At 40.3% G+C, this 9,693-nt stretch overlaps 1 protein-coding gene across 1 annotated transcript; it reads right to left on the reverse strand.

Annotated features, from left to right (window-relative positions):
- Positions 1-621: 621 nt before the first annotated feature.
- LOC107620515 (uncharacterized) lies at positions 622-4,878 on the reverse strand. Its single transcript, XM_088490957.1, has 6 exons — positions 4,785-4,878; positions 4,341-4,488; positions 3,659-4,253; positions 3,213-3,568; positions 2,295-3,053; positions 622-793 (listed from the first exon to the last, which is right to left on the reverse strand). The coding sequence occupies exons 1-6, from the start codon at positions 4,876-4,878 to the stop codon at positions 622-624; spliced, it is 2,124 nt and encodes a 707-aa protein (XP_088347083.1).
- Positions 4,879-9,693: the final 4,815 nt, after the last annotated feature.

Genomic DNA, 9,693 nt, shown 5'->3' on the forward strand with positions numbered 1-9,693 from the left:
TTTAATTCCATTCGATGCCTTGATATGTTTGTTAAGTGGTTTCAGGTTTAGAAGGCAAAGATTGGATTGAAGGAATGAAGAAAAAGCATGCAAAGTGGGAGAACTCATGAAGAAATGAAGGAACCGTAAAGCTGTCAAGCTTGACCTCTTCACACTCAATCGACCATAACTCGAGCTACCGAGGTCCAAATGAGGCGGTTCATGTTGTGGTGGAAAGCTAACATCCGGAGCTTCGAAATGATATAAAATTTTTCATGGTTTCCTGATGTATAAGGGCGCGCATGTGCCATGTATGCGTGCGCACCGATGGAGCACGTGGTTCACTAAAGTGAAATCGTGGCCAACGATTTTGCAGCTCATTTTGGGCCCAATCCAACTCATTTCTGATGCTATTGAACCCAAGGATTGAGGGGGGAATGAACCAAGTAGTCATAGTTTAGTTTTCATCATGTTTTAGGGTAGAATTCTAGAGAGAGAGGCTCTCTCCTCTCTCTAGATTTAGGATAGAAATTAGGGTAAAGTTAGGCTAATCACTCTCAAATTTCTCTTTCAATTCTTGTTTTGATTTCAATTCTCTTTATATTTTAGTGTTCTATTGTCTTAATCTTCTTAGTTCTCTTGTTAATTTCTTGTTTTGCTCTTTTTTATGTTTATGAACAATTGTTGGAGACTCTTCTGATCAGAAAAGACGCTAAACCTCACTCCGTACAAGTGGTGTCTCCATATCTTCAATGCAAACACAACCGCCGCTAATTCCAAGTCATGAGTTAGGTAATTTACCTCATGCGGTTGATAAACCAATATTTTATGGTTTATATTGTGCTTAATTGTATGGTTTTATCAATTCTTTACCCACTTATTCATATGATTGGCATGCATTCATATTTCCTTCCTAAAATTATTCCATGATTGAAAATTTGCTTCCTAGGGATTTTTAATTATGTATTTTAATTCTCCTTTATTCCATTCGATGCCGTGATCTGTGTGTTAAGTGTTTCAGGCTTTATAGGGCATGAATGACTTGGAGATTGGAAAGGAAGCTTGCAAAAATAGAAGGAACACAAGAAATTGAGGAGATGACTAGCGAGAAGTGACGTGGACGCATGGCTCACGCGACCGCGCGACATAGAGGAAATCGCAGTGACGCGGACGCATGGCCCACGCGACCGTACGGATTGGAACTGCACAAGTGACGCGGAGGCGTGGATGACGCGCACGCGTGGCAAGGCAAAATTCCGAATGACGCGTCCGCATGAATGACGCGATCGCATGACATGCGCGATCTGCAGAATCTGCAGAATTCGCTGGGGGCAATTTTGGGCCCTGTTTTGACCCAATTTTTGGCCCAGAAAAGCATACTAGAGCCAAGGAACATGGAGAAACGAAGGAGAGCAATTCATTACAGACAATTCTCAGTTTTAGATCTAGTTTTTACTCCTCCTCTAGGTTTTCTCTCTGCACATTCATAGTTCTTAGGATTTATTTTTATTACTTTTTGCATTGGGATATTGAGAAGAATTATTACCTCAGCGAGACTTCGTCATTCTAGTTTGTTTTCTTTACCTGTCTCTTACTCTTTCATGTCCTTTGTTTACTCAGAAATATTATTGGATTATTTTTAGAATTTATTAATACAAGAACTATTTTTATTTCTAATTGATCCTTTTGATTATTATTTATCATGTCTTTCTATATTTCTCTTTCCTATATTATGAATTCTACATTTACAATGAGCGAGTAGTTCCATAACTTGGATAGGAGTTGATTGAAAAGAATGACCTTGAGTTGGAATGCTTAAAAGAAAAATTGTAATTGGGTTTATTGTTGGATTGCCATCTAGTCACTGACACCAATCCTTTTCAATTGAGTGGATTGGAACTTGTGAATAGAAATAGCTTTCCAACTTGCTTGACTTTCCCTTACCTAGTAAGGGATAACTAAACAGAACAACCCTCAATTATCAATTAATCTTGAGAGTACTCCAACAAGAATAGGGCTTCCAACTAATCTACTCCCAGTCAAGGTTTTTATTTAAAATTACATAAATTCTCCAATTTAATTTCCTGTTATTCAACTCAAACCATTTTTGAAAACATCTGATTAATAAAATAGCATATCACTCTGCAACTCGTTGGAAGATTACCTAGGATTCATACTCCCAGTATTTTAATTTAAATTTTGTGACAACCCTTCTAAATTGATAAGCGGATTTCTGGTTGGTTAAGAACTGTACTTGCAACATATCTCTTATAATAATTTCTTAACTCGCCAATTTCCGCCACGTCAGCGGTCTCAGCTGACGCGATGCGTAAGCCACCACGTTCCGGTGTTGCCTTAATACGCAACCCAAACCCTTCAGTGACGCATCACAGTACACTTCAAATGGTTCATGCGGTTCTGGCAAAACTAAAATAGGTGCTGAAGTCAACTTTTGTTTCATGGTTTGGAAACTCTCCTCACACTCTGACGTCCACACAAATGGCACCTCCTTCCGGGTTAACTTAGTCATTGGTAGTGCAATCCGGAAAAATTTCTCAATGAATCTCCAGTAATATCCAGCCAAACCCAAGAAACTCCTAACCTTCGTCACCGTCATCAGTCTTTCCCATTCCATCACCACCTCAACTTTCAAAGGATCTACGACTATTCCTATTTTACTCACCACGTGACCCAAGAACTTCACTTTCGCCTTCCAAAATTCGGAATTGGACAACTTAGCATACAATTTTTGCTCCTTCAGGATTTGCAACACAATTCTTAAGTGCTCTTCATGTTCTTCTTCCATCTTTGAGTAAACTAAAATGTCGTCTATGAAAACCTCCACGAATTTGTCCAAAAAAGGACGAAATACTCTGTTCATGTAATCCATGAACACAGCAGGTGCATTCGTCAACCCAAAGGACATTACCGCAAACTCGTAATGTCCATAGCACGTCCTAAATGCAGTTTTCAGAATGTCATCTTCGTTCACCCTTATCTGATGGTAACTGAATCTTAAATCAATCTTTAAGAATACTCCGTCTCCTTGCAATTGATCCATGAAGTCATTTATCCTAGGCAACGGGTACTTATTTTTTACAGTTATTTTGTTTAACTGCCGGTAATCCACGTAAAGTTACATTCCTCTGTCCTTTTTCTTCACCAATAAAACTAGTGCTCTCCGCGGGGATACACTCGGTCGAATGAACCTCTTGTTCAGAAGCTCTTCCAACTGAGTCTTTAGTTTAGCCAGCTCTATCAGAGCCATTCGATACGGCGCAGTCGACACTGGTCTGGCTCCCGGCACCAAGTCAATCACAAATTCAATTTTCCTTTGAGGTGGGACTTCAGGAATATCTTCCAGTAATACTTCTGGAAAGACTCTAACTACTGAAATCCGATCTAAGTTCTGTGCGTCACCCAAAGCATTAGCAGCCAACAATATATAACCCTGACACTCTTCCCCACTGCAATTCACCATTACAGAGTTTAGGTAATAACCCTCAGCTACTACTGCTCCTCCTTCTCCTTCCGGCATAAACTGAATAGATCGCTCAAAGCAATCCAACAAAACTCGATTCTTGGACATCTAGTCAAACCCCAAAATCATCTCTAACCCAACCATTGGCAAACAAATTAAGTCAAAGATAAATTCTCTATTCTCAAGCTTGAAACATACTTGCTTACAACCCAACCTAGTCGCCACTGTCTGATACGGGGTATGCACATGCAAATCAAACGCTAATTCTGACACCTTCAATCCTAGTTCCTCGACTTTATCAAATGCAATAAAAGAATGCGAAGCTCCAGTATCATATAATGCAATTAATGTTTTATTACCAATTAAGCATATACCTCTAATCAGAGGATCTGCCTTTGCAGCATCCTGGGCGTTCACAGCAAACACCCGACCTTGTTGGTTCTGGCCCGCATTCTGAGTCTTCCTCCCACGAGTGCAATCTCTTGCAATGTAACCAGGCAATCCGCAGTTGAAACAACCACATATACCAATCTTGTAAGAGTCATTTGGATGAAAACATCTACAACGATCACAAGTTAATTCCAGAGAAACCTTACTTTGATTCTCTCTCCCTTTAGCATACTGGTACTGATCATGAGTGTTCCTCTTGAAGCCTCCTTGACCTTGAGGTGCATATCCTCCTCTCTTGAATATTTGGGCCCTTAGTTGAAAATATTTGCCTCGCCCACGGTTATTGTTTCCTCCACGAGTGTCCCTTGACGAAGCTACCTTCTTTGCACACTCCTCAACCACCCTAGCTTTGTTCACCAGTTATGAAAACATTCGGATCTCAAGAGGAGCCACATCAGTCATAATAGCATCCCTCAAGCCTCCTTGGTACTTAATACACTTCCAGCTCTCATAGGTCTCTGGGGCACCCTGACACACCCTCGAGAACCTACAGAGCTCCTCAAATTGACTAATGTAGTCCGCCACAGACAAAGAGCCTTGCTTCAGCTGCATAAGCTCAAATTCCCTCGCCTCTTTGACTGTTTCAGAAAAATATTTCTTGTAGAAGGCTGTCTGGAATACATCCCAAGGATTCTCTGCATTCGGAAGTCACAGCAACTGGCTCTCTCCTTGCCAGCAATGTTGCGCCTCTTTTAACAATTGATAGGCCACAAACTCTACATATTGATTAGCTGGGACATGCTGAGCTTGTAGTGCGCGTTCCATAGCTCGGAACCAATTGTCCGCTTCAGTAGGGTTGTTCGAACCTCTGAAAGTCGGTGGGTGAACTTTCAGAATGAAGCCAAAGTCATCGGAGCGCCTCCCAGGTCATTACCGTTTCCTTCACCATTATTATTCCCGTTTCCATCCCCATTTCCATTTCCAATTGGTTGACCTAACCTCTGCACAGTTTGCAGAGTCAGCAGCATTCGCCTCCATGGTATTCACAAGATTAGCCATTGCCGCCATGAACTTGGCATGGTTATCGTCCGGTTGTTCATTTCCAGTCTCTCCTCGTGAACGCATACAACCTCATCCACGAGTAGCCATTAGGGTTTCTGTCTACACCAAACAGTCGATATCAGGGTGATCAGTCTCAATATCAAAAGCCTAATAAATCAATTATCCCAAAAGGCACTCACAAACAAGCATGCTATGTAATATCAATGAGATAACCTAAATAGCATCAAAGAAAAAGAAACAGAGGTTAATCTAAGGTTACGACAATTCTAAAGCTTATACATATTATATAGAAGGAAGTAATACATTCTAGAAGCCCGAAGAAGGATTTAGCTCAAAAACAGAATTCGAAAAGCGCAAAACGTTCACACGAAGCCACACTGATCGAGGCACAAGATATACATAGAAAAATAAAGATACATATATATAGTTATATAAGGGTATGATAGAAGATACAGAGTTCAGAAAGTAAGACAGTTTATATAGAATTTCTCTCAAAGTAAGCCTCTAGGCAAAATAAATACAAAAGTGAGCGAAGCTAAATAGAATAATAAAAAAGACTCCAAAACATAGCTAGGATCCTCCGCTCTGTCACCATCAAAGCAATTCACCGAGGTGGGTTGCGACCTGCATTTGAAAAACAACAACAGAGTATGAAATGAGAATCGGAGGTTCTCAGTATGGTAACAGTACCCAGTGATGTAAGATGTAAGACTTTTGGATGCCAGAGGCAATCCTAGAGGTTCATATCTATCATGAGATTTAGGCTTAAAACATAAGTAAATTTAAAACATTAACTTTACAACCACAATGAAAAAGGGTAATCTAACTTAAGAAATTTCTAACTAACAATTCACCGCTGTCCCACAGCCTTCTCCAGCCTAACCGCCATACGATCCCATCGCCACCGCCTTCTGATCCTCCTCAATCCTAGTAGAATACACAGATAATAGCAATGCAAGTAAAGTACAAGTATAAGCATGTATATCAAGTAATTTGGATAGGCAATTAAACATGTTACAGAATTAGGTAAACAATACAAGTCGGCAAAGCAAGCAAACAGATAAAAGATGCACATGATGAATGCCTATCCTATTGGCTGTGATATCACATTGTCGGTTCAACTGCCAACCCGACACATGTCCATCGAGACGTCGCCCTTCGGTCTCATATTGGGAACCCCCAAGATATCGTGCCCGAATCACGGTCCAGGATGTCAGTGCCTACACACTATAGTGATTCCGAAGGGATGCAAGGGGGATACTCTTGCCACCAACCTCACATCTCAATGTAAGCGGGACTAACCATCGCCCTTACGCTACCGCCGCGACCTCGACAGGCGGGATTAACCGCCGTCCCTGCCAGGCGCATAGTGTCTTAACAAATCTCAGTATATAACAGTAATCCTGTGGTTTTCAAAAAGTCATTTTTCAGTATATTAATAATTCATCATTCCATTTCGAGTCCCAGACTCATCTCAACCACTGTCAATTCATAATTTCTAAAATTCTTTATATCAATTGTTACTATAGTACTTCATCATCTCTCTCAGCTAATCCGTCCTCAATACACCAGAAACCTAAGCCTCCATTTTTTAAGTTCACATAAAATTCACTTATTAAAGTTCTTAATTATCCTCTATTAGTCCTTAGACCTAATCATAAATTTTACCCTTAGAACATCTTAGGAAAGTTTAGAAAGATTAGAGTTTTTAAAAACATGAAAAATCATTTTTCTGCAAAACAGGGGTCTCGCGTACGCAAGCCCCTATCTCGCGTACGCATGCTGTTTGAAAAGGGGTGGTCGCGTACTCAACCACCTACTCCTGTACGCGAGTATCTCAACCTGAATGGATTTCTCGCGTCGTGTTTTGAAATCACATACGCAAGGGTTGTTTTTGAATAGTTCGCGTATGTATACAGTGCCTTGCGTATGCGAGTGGCCCAACCCGTAAGGTTTAGTCGCGTCGCTTGCACTGAGTCGCATACACATGAGTTGAAAATCCACTTTGCTCATGTACGCAAGCAGTGATCGCGTACGCGAGTTCCCTAACCCGAATGGTTTGCTTGCATCACGTGTCCCCTGTCGTGTACGCAGCCAGTACTAAACTTAGAAATTTTCAAATGTTGCAGATTTCAGTTTTTGGCACAAAACTTTGAGCAGTCATAACTTTTTCTACAGAAATCCATTTTCTACAAACTTTATATCAATTTAAAGCTCTCAAAGCCACCTTTAATTTAAAATAAAGTTCATTAAATTTTAAGCTTTGAGTCTCAAGTTATGCTCTGTCAAAGTTCAACAAAAATTAGTTTTTACCAAAAACCACAAGGTTCTCAACTTTCTAAAATTCATAACCAAAACCAATTTAAAACCAAACCAACTATATCTCACGTCAGTCCTTACCAATTTTGGTCACAATTCACCACTTTTACCAAGTTTTCACTCCCATTATACACTCCTCAACTTCAATAATCAATTGTACTATACCAAAACATTCCTCACCCAACACAATCATCAATCATCATTATACCATTAATAATAATCACAATCAATCTCATTTGTTCTCAACAACATTCAACACTATTTATCCATATCCACATCATTATTCGTCAAAATCATTTAAAGTCATCAATTCATCAAGCATCATCAAATCATCCAATTCACATACCATTTCAATCCAACCTATCCTATGGGTTACTAGCCTAAGTGCCTAGAAATATTATATTTTACATAGGGGAAACCGAAATCGTACCTTGGCCGATTTTTAATATGCCCAAAATTACTAATTGATCACACCAAGCTCAAACCAAGACACCAATTCAACTCCAAATGCCCCCAAGTTCCCAAAGAACATCCAACAAGCTCCAATATTCAAACTAACATAGTACATTTCATAGAAATCAAAACTTAATACTCACAATATATCAATTTACAAGGGTTCTTGAGAAATCTTACCTTATGTACTGAAATTTAGGATAGAACCCAACAATCCCTCACTAATGATTAGTACCTAAACAACCAAAACAAAAATCTCACTCAAAACCAAAACCCACAAACTCGAAATTCTTACCACAAGGCTTAGCTAGATGTGACGGGCTCGGCAAGAGCTTCGCGTAGCCGCTGACGGCACATGAAATCGGAGCACCGTAGCTCAAGATATAGCCACCGAAAGTGGTGGATGAATAGCGGCACTCTCCCTTTCTCCTCTCACTTCATGCAGCTGCACAATTGTGTTTAAGTGTGTATTGTGATCTGAATGGGTTCATTTAATGAACTTATATATGTTGGACTTGGGCCCAACTTGGGTCCGGTCTAATTCGTTAGCATTTTTGGCCCGTTTGGTCCAATTTTGGGCCAAACCTTTTGATGCCAGGGCATCTTGGCCAGTTTCACTGACCTTTTCTTTACTATTTTTAGGTTAGTTTCATGCATTTCCTTAAGAAATAAGCTAGTTTTGGGTAGATATTCACTTACACCTTGATTCAAGCATACATTGTGCATTTTACATTATTTCATGAGGATTTTGCATAAGTTTAGTGACAAAATTGTATGTTGCATTGCCCATGACTTGGACTAGAACTTCGATGCGCTCTATTGCTTGATTTCAGGACCAAAGGAAGCAAGGAATGTGAGGTAACTTGCAAAGTTAATGAGAAAAGTGATTGCCAATAACGCTCTCAAAGCCATCATTAACCACGTTAAGAGTCACGTTAACTAAGTTAACGTGAACTCTAACGTGGAGAGGGGAAGTTGAGCCAATGTTAGTGACACTTAACATTGTCACTAACGTTGGCAAATGCTCATAAGTGGCCACGTTAGAGTCCACGTTAACTTAGTTAACGTGGCCTCTAACGTTAGAAAGGGGCAGAAACACCAACGTTAGTGACATTCAACATTGTCACTAACGTTGGCCTAAGGAGCAACATACCACGTTAACTCCCACGTTAACTTGGTTAACGTGGGAGCTAACGTAAGAAGCAAGCATGGTCGACAACGTTAGTGACACCCAACATTGTCACTAACGTTGTAAGCAACCACACAACCCCCCCCCAAGGAGCCACGTTAACTTCCACGTTAACTTAGAAGCTAACATTGATGAGTGAAAGAATGGCCAATGTTAGTGACACTCAACATTGTCACTAACGTTGGGGATGGCTAAGCATGGCCACGTTAGAAGCCACGTTAACCTAGTTAACGTGGACTCTAACATGAGGCATAGGGGCACCTTGGAACGTTAGTGACAATGTTGAGTGTCACTAACATTCTCGAAGGATGGCAAGCCCACGTTAAAGAGCCACGTTAACTAAGTTAACGTGGGCTCTAATGTGGGAACAAAGGGTGCTTTTCAAAGTTATTGGAAATGTTAAGTCTCAATAACGTGTGCGAAGGACTTAGAGGCAACGTTAGTGGCAACGTTTATGCCACTAACGTTGAAGTTAACGTGGATTTTACTTAGTAACGTTAGTGAAAAAGTTGATTGTCACTAATGTTCTCGAACTTATATTTTCACTAAACGTTAACACCCCTAACGTCCTGAGCTAAAGTCTCTGCCCACTTCGCATTTTCTCTCTACAAGTAAAGCCAAACCCAAATGAAGAAGAGAACTGCTTCAAACTCAAGATCCAAAGGCCCAAGACTTGAAGAGCCAACTAGAAGCTGAGAGAAGTAGTATATATAGGAGTAGCTTTGAATTGTTGAGGAGTTCTGGAAAGGAGGGGGAAAAAGGGAACTACTCTCTGTATTTTACTTTCTCTGCAATTTCTAGTTCTATGATGTATTCTCCA

The sequence above is a fragment of the Arachis ipaensis genome, chromosome B10 (assembly GCF_059453495.1).
Source record: "Arachis ipaensis isolate K30076 ecotype BB chromosome B10, ASM5945349v1, whole genome shotgun sequence".
In the NCBI taxonomy this organism is placed as follows: domain Eukaryota; kingdom Viridiplantae; phylum Streptophyta; class Magnoliopsida; order Fabales; family Fabaceae; genus Arachis; species Arachis ipaensis.

What these genes read in the sequence shown, in the direction of transcription:
- LOC107620515 (XM_088490957.1), bottom strand. Translation starts at nt 4,878, where the DNA reads ATGCTGCTGACTCTGCAAACTGTGCAGAGGTTAGGTCAACCAATTGGA. An exon ending in GAGAGCTGGAAGTGTATTAA is followed by an intron (nt 4,254 to 4,340) that starts GTACCAAGGAGG and finishes GAACAAAGCTAG; the next exon opens with GGTGGTTGAGGAGTGTGCAA. An exon ending in CTAGGTTGGGTTGTAAGCAA is followed by an intron (nt 3,569 to 3,658) that starts GTATGTTTCAAG and finishes GGGTTTGACTAG; the next exon opens with ATGTCCAAGAATCGAGTTTT.